Source organism: Eptesicus fuscus, chromosome 14, assembly GCF_027574615.1.
Source record: "Eptesicus fuscus isolate TK198812 chromosome 14, DD_ASM_mEF_20220401, whole genome shotgun sequence".
NCBI classification, from domain to species: Eukaryota; Metazoa; Chordata; class Mammalia; order Chiroptera; family Vespertilionidae; genus Eptesicus; species Eptesicus fuscus.
In genome coordinates this window covers 21,263,508-21,284,616 of record NC_072486.1, presented here as the reverse complement: position 1 = coordinate 21,284,616, position 21,109 = coordinate 21,263,508, and the positions used below count along the sequence as shown (strand labels likewise).

General features: G+C 38.2%; 1 protein-coding gene across 1 annotated transcript in view; it reads right to left on the bottom strand.

Annotated features, from left to right (window-relative positions):
* Nucleotides 1-21,109, bottom strand: part of THSD7A (thrombospondin type 1 domain containing 7A) — a 303,860-nt gene that overhangs the window by 18,883 nt on the left and 263,868 nt on the right. Inside the window, exons 14-21 of the mRNA XM_054726384.1 lie at nt 17,229-17,407; nt 15,076-15,081; nt 12,803-12,936; nt 7,704-7,857; nt 6,014-6,158; nt 4,570-4,685; nt 527-644; nt 131-276 (exon numbers count right to left, since the gene is read on the bottom strand). Of these exons, the coding sequence (XP_054582359.1) occupies nt 131-276; nt 527-644; nt 4,570-4,685; nt 6,014-6,158; nt 7,704-7,857; nt 12,803-12,936; nt 15,076-15,081; nt 17,229-17,407 (998 nt within the window). The remainder of the gene's footprint in view (nt 1-130; nt 277-526; nt 645-4,569; nt 4,686-6,013; nt 6,159-7,703; nt 7,858-12,802; nt 12,937-15,075; nt 15,082-17,228; nt 17,408-21,109) is intronic.

Below are 21,109 nucleotides of genomic sequence, written 5' to 3'. Positions count from 1 at the left end.
CTATGAAATAGCGAGGCACCTAAGATCTTTAAGAGGGAACACGCTGCGTGTCAGCTCTGAAAAATAATTCTGAAACTGTCTCCGCACGTAAAGAACGCACATTTCCACACGACGTCCTGGGATTTGATACCTGCACTTGGCATGGAGACCACTGGCCATATTGCCACCGATAACAGGGCTTTACTGGGCAAGGCTTGGACTGCTCCATCAGGGCGGGGCACGGTCTTCCGTCACCCTGAAAGGGCTGTGTCACTGTCCGTCTTCGGATCATTTTCCCTTTAAGAGACACAGAGTGAGGCAGCGTTAGTGATATGTTGTTGTTGCGCAAGCAGGTATCTTGTGGGGAGAAGGTACCCCAGACTCCCCTGAGGAGATCTGAGGAACAAACAAGTCTCAGGTGTTTTGGAAAGAAAGACACCTCGATTCAACCTTACTGAAGTTTATTGGATGTCACTGAAGGCAAGAGGGACATTCTATTTCGGATTCTTTGACCATCAGCCGCATGCTCATGAAGGGACAAACTAACCTGTGAGGCCACATGTTTGAGAACATTCTGACCAGGGAGACCACTCGGACAGCTGGCAGTTGACAGGGCATTCCACCATGCAGGATGTGTTCATCTGCCAGTTCTTCTCCAGGCCCAGCTGAAAGGACAGAGGCAGACCTGTTTGCATTGACATGAAGGCATGACCACAAGGTATGGTGGATGGAAGGAGGAAGAAAGGGAGAGATAGAAGTTGGGATGACAGGAAAGGAGAGGAGAGAAGAAGAAGAAGCAAGATGCCCAATAGAATAAAGAGATATCTGGAGGACAAACATTCAAACTGTTAAAAATATAAAGTGAGAATGGGAGCTAAAGGCATAGGTTAAATGGAGGAAGCCACTTACTTGATATACTTATATAGTGTTACTTTTCAAATATGCAATGAATAAAAGTAGATTTAATCTCCAAGTAGGTTGAGTTTCTCTGAGGAACAAATAAGTGTAAGCATGACTATTTTCTATTAGTTAAAAACCAAGAATGTCATCAATATATAGATCTATAATTGTATCTTTGGGACAACTTATTTTTATATGTGCACGTTAAACAGAAAAGCAAAAGGGAAAGGTTTTCAAGACAAATTGCTACTGAGAACTAATGACATAATGTATTGAAATACTATAAAACATCAGTTTTTAATACACTAACTCTCTAAAAAACTCTGGGTCACTAGACTTTTTTGATTAATATTATATATATATATATTTATATATATATATATATATATATACACACACACACATATATATATATATATATATATTTAATATATATTTTATTGATTTTTCACAGAGAGGAAGGGAGAGGGATAGAGAGCTAGAAACATCGATGAGAGAGAGACATCGACCAGCTGCCTCCTGCACATCCCCCACGGGGGATGTGCCCGCAACCAATGTACATGCCCTTGACCGGAATCGAACCCGGGACCTTCCAGTCCACAGACCGATGCTCTATCCACTGAGCCAAACCGGTTTTGGCTATATATTTTTTTTAATTACAAAGATTTTTTTCTTCTAAAACTGATCTCAAGCTAACAGTGATATAATTCAACTTAGTGTTATTCTCTCATCAGATAATAACATCGTGCCATTGTATTGGCACTGAGTTCCAACACTTATTCACATATTTTACTTTTAAAATATAAGATGAGATTTCAAACTCATCTACTGTATATGCAAACATTTAGAAAGTCTAAGGTACAAAGTAGCATTGAAATAGAAAAATTTAAGTGCATGTTAGGAGAATGTAATTTTTTAAAAATATATTTTTATTGATTTCAGAGAGAAAGGGAGAGGGAGAGATAAGAAACATCAATGATGAGAGAGAACATTGATCGGCTGCCACCTGCACGCCCTCTATTGGGGCAACCCGGGCTTGTGCCTTTGACTGGGAATCGAACCTGGGACCCTTCAGTCCGCAGGCTGATGCTCTATCCACTGAGTAAAACTGGCTAGGGCAGAATGTAATCTGATAGTCCTTGGGATTTTCGAGACCTTTTTTATTTTTGTATGAAGGAGCAGTTTATGGTACCTAATTTATATATTATGAGGTGGCAAAAGAAAATCTTTCTGAAATGTTATGCTGCTGTTCAAGTATAGCTCTTGGCTTTCAGTTACCCACTGAGAGAAGCTCAGATCAATGATTTGTGTACATCCCTCTGCAGGTGCTCCCACATATTCTCCACTGGTAACACTCGACAAAGATGAGTATTTGGTATGAAAATTTTTACCATATCACTTACGTAAAGTCTCCAAGTCACTTAAAGTCATGGGAGGCTGGGGATTAGAGTCTTAAGGTGATATGATAAAAATAATGTGTTATATTTAAGGTAGATTGCAGTTTCAAAGAGAGAGGGTTTGAATCATAAAATTGAACTACTACTAACTTATTTATTTGACTAGAAAATTAAAAAGGATGACTGTTTATAGATATTCTGGGTATCCAGTACTGAGAAATCCCATCCTACTTTTTTCTTTACACTTATTACATTTCTTTTTTCTGCCTATTATCTATCATCTATCTATCTATCTATCTATCTATCTATCTATCTATCATCACCATCTATATAAACATGTGTTTAATAAAAAAATCTGCTCAGGGATCAAAGGATAGGAAAGGAGAAATCAATTACTAGGTATCAGGTGAGTAAATGTCTGAAAAACATCAAAGACAAAAATACTATATAAATACTGGATGGGCTTAACCCCAATTTTCCCCTTTGTTGGGTAGTAATGCCATTTTTCTTTTCAGCTGTTAGAGAAACAGCAAGAGTTGGCTACCGCTGTTGCACTGAATGCAGGGTTTACACATGTGTTACCAGGCAGGCAATCAATCCACAGTTAAAAAGATCGCCAGCTTTTCTCAGGGCTATTATTTAATCCTACTGCATCCATAGGGGTGGCTAAATGGGATATGAGTTGTTTAATTCAATTCCTGCAGCGAGCAGTACTGTTCTCCCTGAAGACAGTGTTTGCCAGACCGTTATAATTTAAATCCCTAATCGTCATTGCAGTATTCAAACATAACAATATTTGTACATAGAGTAAACTTATCTAGCCTCCTGGATTCTTAAAATTAGTTGTCAGGTTTTTATTTAAATTTTACTGTAGAAATAAGGACCCTTTTTGTACCTTTGTCCTGTAGTCAGATGAGCTATTTTAAAATTGGTCTTGTATGATTGGGGTTTAGCTTTCAAAAAGCTCTTAGAGCTTATTCATTGTACTAGTATATTTCATTCCGACTCAGGAGAGCATTTATATGTGAATTTGTAAGAAAAGAGACATATTAATCAACTAGAAGCAGATCATAGAAAACTCTGCAGCCAGCATATGACTATAATAATATTCATTTATAATAATGATATTTTTTTATAATGGTTCCATTACTTTAATGTTATTCATTTCAAAAGTGATTCAGGTATATAATTTCTAATTAAATCAAAAGTATGAATAGACTAAGTTATAAGGTGATAGTGAGAGAAACTTATTAACTGGGCAACTAGTGTTCAGCACATTTGAGAGCTTTGTTCACATGGACAGAGATATAAGGAAATTTAGTTAGGTCTACATGATAAAGATATCAAATGGATTAACATGTTTTCACCTCGAGTTTTCCATTAGGAGTCAGAACAATTTACTGTGGGCATATAGCAGCCCCCAGGATGTGCAGCCAGAAGCGTGGTCAGCATGTCTACTGAACCCTAATGAGGTCGTAAGCTCTTCCTGTGTGTTCTAGGCATAGCGAGGCTTCTGTCTATCTTGGTTCACGTTTAACCCAGTGGGTCTCAGACGCAGGAGGAGTCTACACCTCTCAGGAATGTGAGTACCCTTTCGTTTGGAAACCAGACAATATAATTAAACCATGAAGTGTAGCTTCATGAAAACTAAGAAAGGCCGACAACTGTTTTCTCACATCGCATAGGGTCCTATCTAGAAATGATGACATTATTTCTGCAAATTGAAGAATTAAGAATGACTATTCTTTGTACCTGAAAGATACTAATGGCAGACTCCATTCCTTTGTTTGAATTCCAAGCTCTCTCTCCTCCACACCTGAGTGCTTAGACTCTCACAGCTGGGTATCCGATCCTAATATCAAAATCTGCTTCAAACCCACTTGCGATCAATGTTTAGCAACAGAGAGAATGAATGATGGATCTTGGCAGGTGTCCCAGGCAACACAAAATTCAAATGAAATTACAAAGATGATGAGTAGTCTGATTAAGATTTATTGCCTATATTCACCTTGATTACTTATTGTTCCCCAAGCATTTCTCTCAGAAAAGGATAATTAGCATACCTCTGGGCTCCAAGCAGAACAAAATACAGGAAATTATGTGTAGAAATCAGGAATGTTGGATAGTGTCTCTTGTCAAGAGGGTGCTTAACAGCCTCTGAATAGTGTAAAACAACAACAACAAAACATCTGCTGGCAACGAGCTTCATGGTGCCCAGGTCACTTGGCTCAGCATGAATGGAAATTATTAGGGAAGAATTTACTCACAAAGATATAACACAGCATCCCCTCACCTCCTCACAATATTTCGGGTCAACCGACTTGCCATCACTTCGAACACAGTCCAACATCCTTGTTTTAATGCCATTTCCACAAACTGCCTTCTCACTCAGCTGACACGTACTCCAATCTGCAAGGAAGGGAGCCCATCAGAACAGAAGGCCATACATGAAACAGATTTCAAATGAAACTCTGATGACCCGAATCCCATATTTAATTCACAACTGCTTCCGAAGCCCCACAATCAATCATCCCACATGCAGAGCATATGGGTCCCGGCTCCGAACATATCAGCAGTCAGATGGAATTGCCTGGGTTGCATGTCGCTACAGGGATTATTCTGGAAGGCAGATGTCTACTTGACCATCTTGATAGCCATTTGGTGATATTGTAAAAATGGAGCTGGCCTGCAGATCAAAAGTCACTTAAAAACGTGTTTTTTTTCCTAATAAAAGCAGACATTTCAATTTTAACGTTACATTTGTTTTAGCAAAATAATCATAACTTTAATGGATAGTACTTGCACTGGGCTATGTTCAAATAAAACACTGTGTTTCACTTCCAGACTTAGAATGTTTTAAAATATGCACTTATTTATTTCAAAATCATTTTGGTCACATTTATTTAATTCTCTCATTTCATGTCTTTTTCAAAAGAATCCTTTCATCTCTCTTTTTAGAGTAACCTGGCATATCCCCAAGAACTGCAATTTCCTTGTGTCATCAAAGAAAACTGAAGAGAAAAATCAAAAGGAACAAAAGCCGACCTGACTGCTGTGTATCAGTGAACCATTTCTGTACTTTATATCACCATGAAAATTACTTTAAAAAATTCCAAAATAAGCTGCAGTGTTTCCCCAAGCCATATACACCCACAACGCTCTTCTTTCCTAGAGTATGTACCTTGATGGTAAGAGGTGAGGATTAGAAAAAAACCTGAATTTATAATAAGCCTTTTTTCCTGAAAAAAAAAAACAGCTCTTCTATCCTTTTTTATCTGCACCTTTGATAATAATGAAATGGTTATATTTATATACTTTATGGCAAGGATGAGCTTGCTGTTGTTTTTACATCGGATCCATCATGCCTATGAAGAGCCCTCACATGAAGAATTGTTGTCCCAGTGTGTTACCGCAATTAAACAACTTCTGAAGAAGAAAGGCATCTGTCAGTAAGTCTGACACCCACAGGAAAGTTATCTTACTTACACCTTCCCAAAGTGGGAGGATGTCTTAAATAGGACGAACTAGACTATTCACAATCTACTGTCGGGCTAATGTTTGTGTGATATTTTCACTTCCTATAATAGATAAATATCTCTGTCATCAATAAAGAACAATTTCTGGCAGCATGTCCAAAAGGCACGCGGATGAAGATGAACAATTCTCACGGATCGCTGCTAAGCTGACACACACGGGCTTCGGCCTTTAACTCTGTGATGAGATGACTATCCACCTACCTGTTACGTTATAATCATAGTGGAAGCAGTTTCTGTTCAGGTTACAGGGTTCCTTCTCAACAGCATCAGGGCAGACGCTTCCCTCATCAGCAGGTTGTCTGATGGGATCAGCTGACCTCTGCCGGAAATTGCTTTGATTGCAAGGCTGACAGAGAATAACACAACTCCTCAGAAAGGTGAATACTCAGGCACACGAGGGCTAATGTGTTGGGGAGAGCGCTGGAGCAGGAGTTAGTATGCTGGGGCCGCTGACTAACTGGCACAATCTCATTCCACTTCCATTTCTTCTTCTGTGTGATCAAAGTGTTGGTGAGCGTCTGATCTAGCTATAAGATGCTGAAGAGTTTATGTGTCAAATATTAATAGACACATATCAGGTACACAACACATTCATATGGTCATATTAATTATTGTAGATCACTAATACAGACATTATCTATCTATCTATCTATCTATCTATCTATCTATCTATCTACCTATCTATCTATCTACTTACTACCTAATATAGTCTGTTGGTCCCAAAAAACCATTATAAGAGTGACTGTAAATAACTAGCTGTTAGTGATATTTATTTTCCTAAGGCACATATACATATGCACACAAATACACAAGCAGGTAAAAGATTGGCTTGCATTCTCTTACTGGTATAGTTGTGTTCTGAAAGCATTTGGCTTCTAAGAACAAGAGCAGTAACTTCAAACCTGACATTCATGGAATGAGGAGATCATCTGCATACCCTCGTGAAACAGTTGATTCTTTATTACAATTTAACTGCATCCAAGTCAACAGCTAGCCCTGTTTTGTTCCTGCTCTATCATTTGGCTGCTAATCAGCACCTTTAGTAATATTAACACTGAGCTAGAAATTTAATTTTTCCTTGAAAACATGCATTATAAATGTTTTGACGCTGTTCTGTATTGTATTTCAGCAAATTAATTCCACATTTCATGCAGTTTCCCTATGCTTCTGAAGCCATTTTGAAAGGTGCAGCTTTACAAAGGTGCCCAGGGGTAAACCCAATTTTCTACATCATCAGCCAGTTCTGTTTCAAACTACTCTCTTCCCAGGGTCCCCTGGAAGAGCCCCTACAGGCTGCTGAAATCTAGAAGCTTTTGTGTGATTTGAAACTCTCAGCTGGCTTCCCAGGCCCAAAGACACACAGAGCCAGTGTGTGGAAAGAGATTCATTGACGCACAGCTTCCTTCTTTCCACTCCCTCTCTCTCCAGGATCATTTGTGCTTTAGTGTCAATACTCCTGCTGCAGAACCCCCACTGAGTGCAAGATTATTCCTACAATTTAAGTAAAATGGACTGGGCAAAAAGCAAGGGACGACAATCACCTGACACCATTAAAGTACTTTTACTAGAGGTTTATTCTTTGTCCCTTTACCTGGAGGGAGTCATTATCACCACGGCAGTTCTTAACCCGCTGTGTATTTGTAAGCCCATCTGCAGGCTTTCTGTGCTGGGTGAGGAGGATAGTGGAGTACAAAGCTTGCAAGAGGTCAAGCTGTTCTAGCGTGAGTGGAAATATTGCTGACTTCACATGGCACAGTCATAGAAGAAAGTAGCCAAGAAAATACACCTTGCTTTGTAACTAATTTGGTAAGTAATTCAGAATAATGTCTTTAAAACGTTAGTGGTAATGAATTAAGCAACCTCGATATTAATGAATGGCTAATCGTCTCACCAAAGTGCATCGAGTCCACGGACCCCATTCGGATATCACACAATCCTCAGGACACGGTAATTTGCACTCTCTGGAACCCAGGGGCATCTCTTCTGGGTCACAGAGGTAATCCTCTACGTGCTCAGAAGGGCCATCCGCCGTGTTCTGCATGCATCTGCAAGAAAACATACCTATCAATGAAGGAACCAGGACAGTTAATAACAAAGGCCAACCCATAGAATAGAAGGCTCATTTTAAGACATCATTGCGGGAGGAGGGAGAGGTGGTGTGGAAAGCTTTGCATTTAATGAATAAAATTCTTCAAACATGAGGACATAAAATGATCTCTGCCTCTCATAAATATTCATAGAGCTGTGGTATGATTTTAAAAATTATCCTTGTAGGCATCGTCACAATTTTTAAAAAGTACTAGATTAGCCACTGTGGCCGGCCGGTGTGACTCGGTTGGGCGTTTCTGTTTGATTCCCTGGTCAGGGCATATGCTCGTGTTGGGAGCTTAATCCCCAGTAGGATATTTTTGGGAGGCAGCCTATCGATGTTTCTTTCTCACCTCTCTCTCCCTTCCTCTCTCTCTAAAAGTCAATAAAAAGATTTTAAAAAGTATAGCCACTGTGTGTATACAAACTCTATATGTCTTCTTCTGAAAGGAGAGGGTCATTGACCTAGACCCGTGGCCGGCAAACTGCTGCTCGTGAGCCACATGCGGCTCTTTGGCCCCTTGAGTGTGGCTCTTCCACAAAATACCACGGCCTGGGCAAGTCTATTGTGAAGAAGTGGCATTAGAAGAAGTTTAAGTTTAAAAAATTTGGCTCTCAAAAGAAATTTCACTCGTTGTGCTGTTGATATTTAGCTCTGTTGACTAATGAGTTTGCCGAACACTGACCTAGACTAATGAGAAGTGGTCCAAAGAGATTCATACAGGGGTTGTAATTTGGGAATATAATGCATTTTTTTTTCTTCTGAACAAAATGGTAGATTCTATAGTGAAGGTAGATTCATATATGATGGAAGACCAGTCACCCTTAAATCTCCTAGTGAGAGGTTTCATAAAGTGTTTTTGAAAGTAGCTGATGGCATTTATCAAATTGTTTGGCAAACAAAAAGATATTTACCATCCTATCTGCTGATAACTTTAAAAGAGAGCCAGAAGTGGAAAGACAATTATAATAGGTATAGCACAAATTCTCTAAATGTGCTTGTTGGATTTCCCTGTATCTTGACCTTTTTGATGGTTTTCTTTTTAACAATAAATTCAAACACTTTATTACATATCATTCTATTATAAGTAGTCATGAAGGGCTCTTGACCCACCTTTGGCAATCTAATAAATGTGGCTAGTACCAGACTTCACTTGTACCATAGTTAACTCTCTGTGTACATTTCTCGTAAAAGAGAAAAACCTTACCCCTCATCTATCACTTGGGAAGGTCAACCAAACCAATGGGATAGGAACAGAACTGCCTTGCAAGAGATGAAAAGGAAGGCTTGAGCTCTTAAGCCTCTCAAATCCATTGTGATGTTTTAAAACTGTGAGTTGAATTACATTACTAATTATACCTGAAATTTCAACTATTTTCAGGAATTCAGTAGGGACATTGCATCTTCTCATATTTGCTCTGCAGAATAACCCTTTATATAGTGCTGCCTAATTTAAAAGAAATGTTGCTTGCCTGTGTGATACATTCAGACTAAAAAAACTGTATTGCTGCTCCTGTCTTAATTAGCTTTGTAGCCTGAAAAAATATCTATACAAATACCCTCCTCTGCAGTTTTTGTAAATCGCATAAAAGAGCAATTGCAAAACAACAGAAAGGTAGATGTCTGATTTCATTGTTGAAAGAAAAATTAAATTATAAATGTCTTTGGGAGAATTTTAGTTTCTCAGGAAAAAAAGTTCTATCTTCACTGGCATTTTTCAAAACGTTCTGCTGTCAGCGGCTGTGAGAGGACATGGAACAAAGGGGACAGTTCAATGCTCAAAGTTGAATTTGCTGCTAAGAAAACACTGCATTCATGGCAGGTACTGACACAGGTACAAGGATCAACTTGCAAAGTTACCTATTGATTCAGAGTGAAGGACAGATGTTCAATATAATGTAGTTATAGACACAAAAATTCATTTTCAAAGGTTTTTTTCTTCCTTTAACTTTTATTATGCAGGTAACATATTAATTTTTAAAAAATCAGAATCCTGTATAATGAAAGGCTAATATGCAAATTGTCCCCTTAGCCTGGAGTTGACCAGGAGGGCGGGGCCAGCCATCCAACCTCCCATGTCCCCTCGCCCCAGCTGGCAGGACCCCACTCATGCATGAATTCATACACCAGGCCTCTAGTAAATAATAAAATTTCACATAATGCTATCAGAGATAACCACTCTAAAAAGGTATTTAAACATATATTTTCCTTTCATTAAATACAAGAAAACTTTACCGCTATTTGTACCATTTTAGAAAAGAAAAACACACAAGCAATATATTATAGACATCTAATTTTTCTAAGTTATTAATTTTAATGACTACATTTGAATTCCATCACTTGAATGTGCCACAACTGCTACAAACACTTACTGTTGACATTCAATTTATTTATAAGTTTTATCTATTTTATTTGGCATTAATGATTTTATTACTCTAGAATGATAATAAATATTTGGATCAAGTTTTGACCTCAAGGGAAGGCCCTATAAATTCATTTGCTTTTTAAAAATTCTTGGTCTTTTCTCTCTCTATATGAAAGGAATTATGCTGTGAGAAAACTGAATTATATTCAGAAACATAGTATAGACTCAAGTTGGAGGCCACAGGTGTAGGAAAAGGAGGTGCATTGTCAGCAGAGAATTCAAAAGCAACAATAAAAATAACCACATAGCTCTGTTTTTATTATCACAATGTGCTGGCACTTTAAAAAAAATGCCAGGGGAAAAAAATACCTCTTCCCACCAGAGCAAATCACTTTTATCACCCAGCCTTTGAAATGTCATACCACCCTAATAGCAAAAGAACAAGATGGAATATATTGAATCCTGCTCTCAAAGACTCATGTATCCTAAAATGTCACCCAATGCTTGCATCTAAGCAGGACGTTTTGACCTTAATTAGCTGAGGATAAGGTTTAGGGAGGTACACTCCTCAATCAGTACAGAAACATTATTACATGATCAGAGATGACAATCAATGCTGACCTTTTCTCTTCTCTATTTTCATTAAAGATGTTTACTGGAAAATAATTTGATCTGAAAAGTTACTTAGTTTAGGATGTGTTTGGAAATGTTAAGAATATTCACAGAGAAAAATGAAGCAACATGTAGAGAGAGTTGTAGGGAAAACTGGAAGAATAGTAGTTCTTTATTATAAACTAGAGGCCCAATGCATGAAAATTCGTGCAAGAGTAGGCCTTCCTTCCCCTGGCTGACAGCACTGGCTTGCCTCCCGCACCTTGGACCCGGGCTTCCCTCTCCCAGGCCCCCCCCCCCCGGCAGGCACCCAGCACCCAGACTGCTCCCCTCCTCATGGCTCGAGGGCACCAAAGACCCAGGCTGGTTTCACTGGGGCTGCCCACAGGCACCCAGGACCCAGGCTGGCTTCCCTCTGGCCCCGGCTTCATCAGGAAGGACATCTGGAATGACATAGGAAGAGATCTGGTCTAATTAGCATATTACTCTTTTATTATTATAGATACCTTTTACTAACCAAAAAACCAACCTGATCAAATTCTTAATATAAGAAAAAATATTTTTAAATTCAAAGTAAACATTTTAAATTTTGGAGAAGAAGGGAAGAAGCATAATTTCTTTCTTTTTCTTCCCTGTTCTCTTATCAACTCATTACATCCTCTTCCCCATCCATCTTAGAAAAGTTCCTCTGAAAAGTAACTTTAGAGTTCAGATGGGCTTTTGAAAAAAGAAACAGAAATTATTTTTATTGGAAGCAAAGTTATACATAGTGTGCCAAGGCTTTAAGATACAAACATTAATTTGTTCTACTTTTCTACTGAAACAGATTAAAAAATATGCATCTTAAATTCATGAGTAGGTAGGTCATGGGTGCGAATGAGCTTCACAATATGAGTTATCAAGTTCTGGATGTTTTTATATTTGTCTTTACTGTGTGCCACTCAGCTGGTTAGAAGAAACTGATATAGTTAAACAGTTGACAAGAGACTTGAGTTTGAGTGCCAACTCTGTCACTTTAGTAGATACCTGTCCTTGGTGAATTAGTATTTGTGAATCTACTCTACAAAGTGGAAATAATGAAACCTCATACATTTGTTTCCCTGGTTCCAGAACTCCTAAAGATTATATGCAAAGGCTGTAGAGAAACTTTAATGAGTGTCAAACCTGTATTAGGTGTTAGGGAGTTTCTGTGATTATGACAGGGTCCCAGCATGGAGAAACTGATGGGGATTAGTAATAGTGGCAAACATGTAAAAAGATCTTTTCATAACAATGCAGGGTATACGGTACCACAGAAAAGTGCTGCTCAGTAGAGCTCTCTGATGATGGGAATACTGTGCTATCAGAGAGAACAGCCTCGAGCCACCTGTGGCTATTGAGCTCTGGAAATGGATCTAGTGTGACTGAGAAAACACATTTCTAATTTTAATTCATTTAAATTTAAAGTGAAAATAGCCAAATGTGGCTATGGTTACCCTACCAGTCAGTGTGGCCACAGAAGAAGAAATGAGGGGCATTAGCCAATGGGGTTTTAGGGAAGGCTTCATGGAACAGACAAACGTAGCCAAAGGTTGGCCAGTTTGATATAAAAGAGCAAGAGTTTATAACTGAACACTATTAAAATGCAGCCAGAAACATTTTGGGCCTTTAAGGAACCAGTTATTGGGGTTTGGAAATCAGCATTGGTTCAGCTCTCCTGCAAGAAAAGCCCCTCAGAGCGAAGCTTCCCCAATCAGAAGGCCGAACATGAAAAACTGCTGCTTGAAGCGGATCTTTTAGAGTTTTCCGTGAACATAGATTCCCTAAAAATGAAACTAAAGCCCACTTATTAGGAGGTTGGGAAGGCGTGAACGCTCAAGCTGGCAGGTAAGACACTGGGAGGTTTGTGTGTTTTGCTTCTCTGTGTAAACCGACTTGGGCTCACCTCACTTTCCGGGTTTGCACGCCCCCTCCGCAGTTGTCCGGCATGTTCACAAAGGTCACCTTGCACACGCTCCACGGCTCTGTGACCCAGAGGTACTGGTTGCAGTCACTCTGGCAGGGGACGACCTCATACACCTGAAACACACACAGTTCTCAGTGATCTCCGCCCAGGTACCTGATGAGAGTGGGAAGATTCTACATCACAATAATCATTATATACGTATTTTAGCTACTTTCATTTCTCTCCATTATTTGAAATTTCTTGAGAGTTCTAGCACTAAGAAGGGCAGAACTAGCTGTGCCCTTTGCCCCACTGTGGTTGGAGATCCACATTTGGTACCTTACTGAGACAGCACAGGGACTTGGGCCCGGGACTGAAGGGATACCAGATGGCCAGAAGGAACACTGGATAAGCTGACTACAAAAAAGTCCCCACCCCAGCTTCTCCTTGACCAAGAATGAAGTAGGCTTTCTTATCTCCCTTCTAACTTCTTCCTTGCAGAAGTTGAAACCACTATTCTGCACATGCAGTTGCTCAAAGTTTGCTACGGTACACACCTTCTGGGATGGCAGTAGTGAGCAGTCCAGCCACCAAGACAGTTGCTAAGCAACTAGACAGAAGGAGGAAGTAGCTTGGCCCTGACGTGGGAAATTTCACCGGTCAGCCTTTGTAAAAAACACCCACCTTTGTGCACAAGTCTGCCTTGTCCCCAGCTTATAAAAGCTGCCAAGCAGAGGCAGGCCCCCACCGCCACCCTCACCACCAGTCAGTTTGGAGGACCTTCCTTTCCTCTGTGCTGCCTCCCTTGTGTTTGAATATCAGCTTAGTAAAATTTGTCTAGAAATTTCTCTGGTGGTTCCCCTTGATTTCTATCATGGGAAACCCAAGGGCCCCAAACTCCATAACATTACCACAGTATTGTAATTCCCTAGGCCATCGGTCTTGTTTACAGTTTTGTGTGTCTTCAATACTTACCCCAGGGTACTCATATGTTAGACAATCAATAGAGATTTGTTAAATAAAAGAATGAATAATAAATGAATTAATTAATTAAATAGTGTATAAAAATAGCTATTTTCAAATAACTGGTCTTGTTTATAAAATATGTGCAACAACCAAAACTTGTATTTTTGTGTGCTCCATTTATGAAACTAAATTAAAAGATAAATAACATAAAATAAAAGCTATCTTCAAACTTTTGTTAGGGCTTGGAAGCAAGGTCTGAAACTGGGTCTCACATTACACAGCTACAGCCTAAAGCAGTGAGGGCCACTTGAGACAAAGCAAATTGTGTGTGCACTGTATCCATACAAGCTTTCACAGCCCCAAGTTTGAGGTGCTTGTTTGGTTTCAGGAAGTTTAGAACAATGAACAAGGATTCCTTTTTTTCAATCAGAAGAATGACTAAATAAAGGAAATAAATAGATCACAGTCTACTGCAATAGAGGTGACTCAACCATTATAGAAAAAGTGTTTAAAAAAATCATTTCAAAATCTGTAATTATCCACCTCCATCTCTTATTTTACACATGCACACACACACACACACACACACACACACACACACACACTAAATAGCATATGAATGCTTATATAACCATTTACAGAGAATACAGATTTAAATAGCTCTTTGGAGCTATTCCTTGGTGTAAATTTTAGTGGACTAAACACCCAAGTAAAGAGACAAAGTAAATTTATGCCATATAATAATAAAAAAATATGCACTCTTGAAGTAAGAATCTATATTTACTGTCGTATGATCACATTCATATTGGGAGCTGTATTCAAATATGACTGATTTCTGGTGTGGAAAACATTACAATTCGTGGGGAAGGAACAAATCGAAGGGGAAATGCCATCTTTCCCAGTCCTTCCATGGCTTGCATGTTAATCTCTTACACGGGAGTGAATACAAATCAGTTCAGAGCCTCCTCCTGCCACCCACTCTCAGCCCACCTGCACCTTTACTCCCCCCTGGGAAGCATGAGATCATTACCAGGAGGTGTCAGTGCCTTTCCAAGGCTGGTGAAGGAAAGCTCGTTTCCCACCCCTGCACCTCAGGCCCTGGTTCTAAAAGGAGAAAACACAGCACCAGGCTAGGGAATAAAAAGGGAACAACGGCAGAACACAAACTTTATGAAAAATATGATATTATTTTCTCCCTGTAAAATAAGAGGCAATTGTAGAAAAAAAAAATACACTCCCTGAAATCAGGCGCAGAACAGAAAATAAACAGCACTCTGTTATGCACTGTGAGGTTTAAGAGTTCTTACCTGTGCCTGGAGTGGTTATAGTCCACAGGAATCAAGACAGGGAGAGAAGCAAAGAGAAGTAAAATGTCAGTATATTGAATGTGAAAAACTCATGTTTCCAGTTTCAAATATTATTATCCCAATGGAAAAGACAAATATTTTGGGGGGGAGGAGAGTAAATAATTAGAACACTTTTCTTAGCCCTTGGGAGAGAAAAACCAACTCACTGTTTAAAGTTAAGATACACTAGTAACTACTGCAAACAGCAGAGTCAGGGGAAGTATTAGGTGTGCAGGATGCAGACATCTTAGACAACAGGAGTAGACCTCAAAATACTCATAGGGAACTGACATAGAGATGCAAGTGTCTTGTGCTTCAAACTGTGAATGGCTATCTATTTACTGACTGACTGATAAATCTACCCATCTTCATCCATCCATCCATATTTCAGAAGAAATGAGGATTTGCTTCCTCAATGGGAAAATAGAACCTCAAACACCATTTTCAAGTCAAAGTACACCGATTATATTGAGGAATGTACAACTGTAAAAAATCTATGTGAATTCAACATTTTTTCAACATTAACACAAACCTCTGCATATTCTTTGCTCTTCTAATACGTTACTAATATATAAACTCTTAAAAGTTTATTTTTTAAATGAATTATTTCTTGTTTTAGCTTTGATATTTTAGTTGTTAAAGTCTCAATATACGACCAGTAAGCTGTTAACAAGTACCCAGATGTCCTTTTCAAACTCTGCATTAGACTACATTAAAGTTGGAGAGCTTAGAGGAAAGACTTTTCATAGCAAAGACAATTTGGCATGAGGTCTTGAATCTGCAAATTCACCATTAAAGGAAATTTCTCTTTATTAGAACCCTGGATCAAAATTTAATAAAATTTACATTTACTATTGGAAATTCAAGATTTCAAAACTTACAGGAAAGTATTTTTTGTTTACAAACATTACAGTTGAGTTATTCTGTTTCACTTGGTCAAGGAGCTCCATCTTTTTCTTTGGAAACATTCCCGAGCACAGGGACACTCGGTCACCAATAGATGGCAGCAGTGTAGTATGTTACTTGCTTTTAGTTGCATTTAAGGGCAAATTTAGCTACTTGGGGGGAAATCCAGATTCTTTCAGAGAACTTTCTATAGAACTTAATTCTACACTTTCTTAATCCTAGTCCCTCTATTCATAAGTGCTTTTTACTCTCTCTACAGTGTACTTTTATTGCTTTGAACAAATTTAGGGTAATTTGGGAAGGAAAGTTTGGGTCCTGGTAGGCAGTATGTTTGGAGATTAAAATTAGTCTGTATATATGAAATATACCTATACATTTAAGGTTGGTTCATACATATGACTTGGTTCATTTGATTGTGACTTAGATTTAAATACACATCTTAACATCTACATAGACTATATAAAATACATTCTTTGTTAATTCACATGCAGGCCAAACATGATAATAATTGTCTGATGTATCTTATGTTACATTTAAATTAGGTGCAATTTCCTCTATTAGCCTTTTACTTTATATTTCCAACAGAACACAACTATTAATAGCAACTAATAAAGAGCATCTGAAGTCAAATAAAGTCCAAAATAAGATTTAAAAGGCCAAGGACTAAATTGATAGATATACTTACAGTGACTTTGAGGCCACTTAAAATTTTAAAACATTTTATATCAACTAATTCAAATGAATGAACAGTATATCTTTCCTAATTTTAGATCTCAACTTAAATACTTCCTTTGATTTTAATTTAAGTAGTTGGTAATTGAGATGTCTTCTTTGAGAGTCTCGGGGTACTCTAAGAATGAGACAATCTTGCTCTTAATAATACACAAGTTAGATATAATTTTATTACAGGTTAAATACCTTGACATTATTTCAAAGGGAGTTTTCATTTAATTTCCATTGCATTATATTCATATGCATACACACGCAGGGTACTAGATCTCTTGAGAATACAGAGATGATATATCTGATTTGGGTTTTTAATAATATACATGTATTGACCCAGGGTACTCTAAAAATAAAATGGGCCAAGTTTCTAATTCAGGGGCTATTATTTACTTTGGTCCATTTGGGGTAAGGGGGGGGGGGAGGGAATAAATCATTACCAATCTAAATCACAATACTTTCGTATTGCCAACAGTAGAAAATACCTGGTTGACATGGTCCAGTTTGGGGCAAGGCCTTCCTCCATTATACGGCTTTTCACGCAGCCATTTAGACCGAACCTTCACGCCGCTCCCACAGGACTTACTGCAGCGGGACCAGTTGGACCACTCGCTGAGCTTGCAGTCGGAGGGGCAGGGGATGATGCAGGCCTCTTCGATGTAACCTGAGTGCAGGAAATGAGAGGAGAGCCATCTCCCTCGTGTCACTCGCCCACCACCACCCAGATGCTCATTTAGAAGATCCAAGTTTGACTCGACAGCAACATGCTAATGCAGAGTCTCCATCGTTAAGGATTCAAATTAAACGTTGCAGGAAAATGACACATACGTACAGCGACTCTGTTAAAATAACAGCTGAGCAGCTGCCATATGATCGGCTCAGGATTCACGCTCACCACATCTCAGCATTCCTGACAGCTCCTGTTTAATTGACAATAACCTGTCTGCTGCCATATCATCCGCATTCTGCCAGAATGATTCATTAAAAAAATTATAACAGTTTTCCACAGAATCCTGTCCGTTAATGTCACACAGGTTCAAGTTTCTGACTCCGAGCAATGTTCTTGCTCAAGAAGAAAGCCAGGTTCTTTCAATCACTATCCAAAAGGAACCATTTAACTTAGCACCTTATATTTCCCCTTCTTTGAAAGTGAGGCCGGAAGAAGAAAAATGAAGACTGTTAAATAAATGAAGTCTCCTAGTTTTATAGTGCTGCCAGTTTCAAAGCACCTTCACACTTTGTATTCATTTGATTCGCTTGAAAATCTTATAAATGCATTGGGCAGGTATGGATAGTCTACTGGGCAGATAAGAAAACAAATGCAGAGAGATGATTAACAAATGCTAGGTCGTACAGTGAGATGTGAGGAAAGTTTTTCTGAGGTCTAGTCCAGTGTTCATTCCATCAAATCACACAGCCAAGTAACTCACTGGCCTACCGATTAGTTTTGAGAAATGGGAGCATTTTCCTTGAACAATCCCTTACCACCAATTTGGCATCTCACTAGATCAATTTAGCACTATTGTTCCCAAGGCAAATGTGTAAGAAAAGCAAAATTCCTCTGGTCAAGAGTCAAATACTCTGTGCAGAGTAGTTCTTGATTCAAGAAAACACTCTGTCATACCACTTCACATCAACATGAAGGATTCGATTTAGAAATGATTATCACATAAACCATTTGTACTAGGATCTCTAAGTAGATATTTTTAAAATATCTTTTTATTACTTTTTTGAGCAAGAGGAAGGGAAAGGGAGAGACAGAAACATCGACTGGCTGCCTCCTGCATGCCCCCTACTGGAGACTGAGCCCACAACCTGGGCATGTGCCCTGACCAGGAATTGGAACCAGTGACCTCTTGGTTCATAGGTCAACCCTCAACCACTGAGCCACACCAGCTGGACTGTGACAGAATTTCTTAAGGTGCTTAGGCAATAATTTGATTTCAAAATCAGTCTAATTATCCTAGAATAATGAAGAAACTATCAGTCATAATATTGTTTTGATTTTTTAAATAAATCTAATTATTTCCAATGTTCATTGTTATATCAGTTCTTTTTTGAAAAATATAACAATCTTCAAATAGGTGGAGTGATCTACTTAAATCTTATACTTTGACTTTAAATATGACTTGAGGTGAGGAAACAAAGCTCCCCTTACTATTTTGAGTTGAAATACATTTTAAATCCCATTATCCTTTTCATACAGCGCAGCCAGTAAACAAATTTATCTAAAACAGCATGAGATGCTTAGATACATAATTCCTGATAGGGCCAATAATAATTTTTTAATATAATAGCTTTTTATTGCATAGTAATAGTTTAATAAATAAAATAAAAATGTCTAATTTCCAAATGAATGCCATTCTGTCATCAAACTATTAAATGTTTATGCAAGTCCAATAATTTTTTAAAATCCCAATTATTTCCAGATATCATCAATAGCTTTGGCAAAAGGACACTAGTATTTCAAAGGTAACGTTATTGAAATATTTCTAGAAGAATTGCATTTTCCACCTTGTTAAATTTCAAAATGACTGTAAAAGTAAACCTTTAACCTTTTGTTATTTAGTAACTGTAGTGGAAAACAGAAACACATAATCTTTAATGTCACTGCTTCACAGAGTAACAGATAAATGGAAATTCTTTCCTTCCATCGTCAGGTGAAGTATTATGGCATCGTGAGATTTAACATGGATGACCTCAGACTGATTCACATTTATCATCAAGTAGTAACACTTAACACTTCTATGTATGATCTTCCAATAGCATATTCCACAAACGTCTCTCAAATAAAACTCAAGGCATTAAATTGTTAAAGGATACATGTAGACCCTGAGACAAAGCTGCAACAGAATATAATGCTTAGCATGCCATTTTTATTTTCCGGTGTGTGACAACTTTCAATAATTGCCCGTCATGTTCACCTGGCACAACTAAAATCCTTAATGCCAGAAGTGCACAGCCAGATAATCATTGCCCTGCCTTCTTCACTAAGATCATTTTTCAAGGCAATTACCACCAAACAGTCATGGGGGATAGAAAGACAGAAACATTTGATGTATTTTAAGGCTAAATAAACTGCTGGTATCTTGTAGCAATTTATGGCTTCTGAGGAATACTGGAATAAAATAAGTGACTTCACAATTAGGGTGTTAAAACTTTTAGCAGTTCAACACCGAATTTGACACGTGGAAAAACCCAACTCCTGACTTCTGGTCATATTTTTTTGTACCCTATGACTGTTCTTTGAGGTCGAAATGGATGCCAAACACTAGCAGCCTTAAAGGGGCGACCAGAGGACATACTGCCTTTTAGATATATCCCATCACCTCATTCATTTGAACTGTGAATTGCAGATAAAGTAGCTGTCAACAACCTTCGCAACTATTAACATTGTGCTGTTGAAAGGTACACTGTTGATAGAGTAAAGAAATCATTTGGAAAACACATGAAAAAAATATTGGCTGGTTCTGATTTATAGCTGTGTGAATAAGCACACTGGCACTGTATGTGAAACATCTGGATTAATCCCCAAAGTGACCTCAAAAAAATCTCTCCTACTTAAATGTGTATTATATACATATGATTGCAATCAGGAATGAAAGCATTTACCTATAAATTTATCTATTGTTGCCTGTGTGGGTTTAAAAGTATTTTAAAAAATATTCCCAAATGAACACGATATTCTTTTGTGATTATGTATTAAAAGCTGATAACTAGATAACCCAGGGAAACCAAACAACTATGTGTATAACCAAACTCTTGTAATTGAATGTTGTACCCATTCAATTGGAATCAACACTGGGCAATTAAACTTTTCATAGAGAAGTGTTCAGATAAATTGATATTACTACAGTGCAATGCTATTTTAATTTTACTTATATTTATTTGTTTTATATACATATGAAGACATATCTCTCCATTCTGCTAAGTACTTCAAGAGTCAGGAAATTTCAACATCAGTGTTAAAGGCTGTGGGGTTTTGTTGATATTGTTATTCCAATACTGGAAGCTTATCCATTGATAAGGCACATTCAGATTCATAGATACATCTCTGTGTAAGTTCATTATCAAGGCCATTTCTTACAGCAAACTCTAAAGCTTTCTGTTGTATAATAAAGAATTAGGTTGATCTTTGACCCTGATTACTGGGAAATAGCCTCCAAGCCCTGAAATTTCTTGCGTGGTAAGAGTATCATTGCTATTCATGGGGGGCCCCTTGGACTACACATGAGTTTATGCTAAAAAGATGTTGGTGGGAGGGAGACTGGTTGAATCCAAAGACCAAGCAGGTGTTTAGAGTGTTGGGGCTTTAAGCCGCATGATATCTGACCAACTTCTGGGGTGGGAAGATTGAGTTCAACCA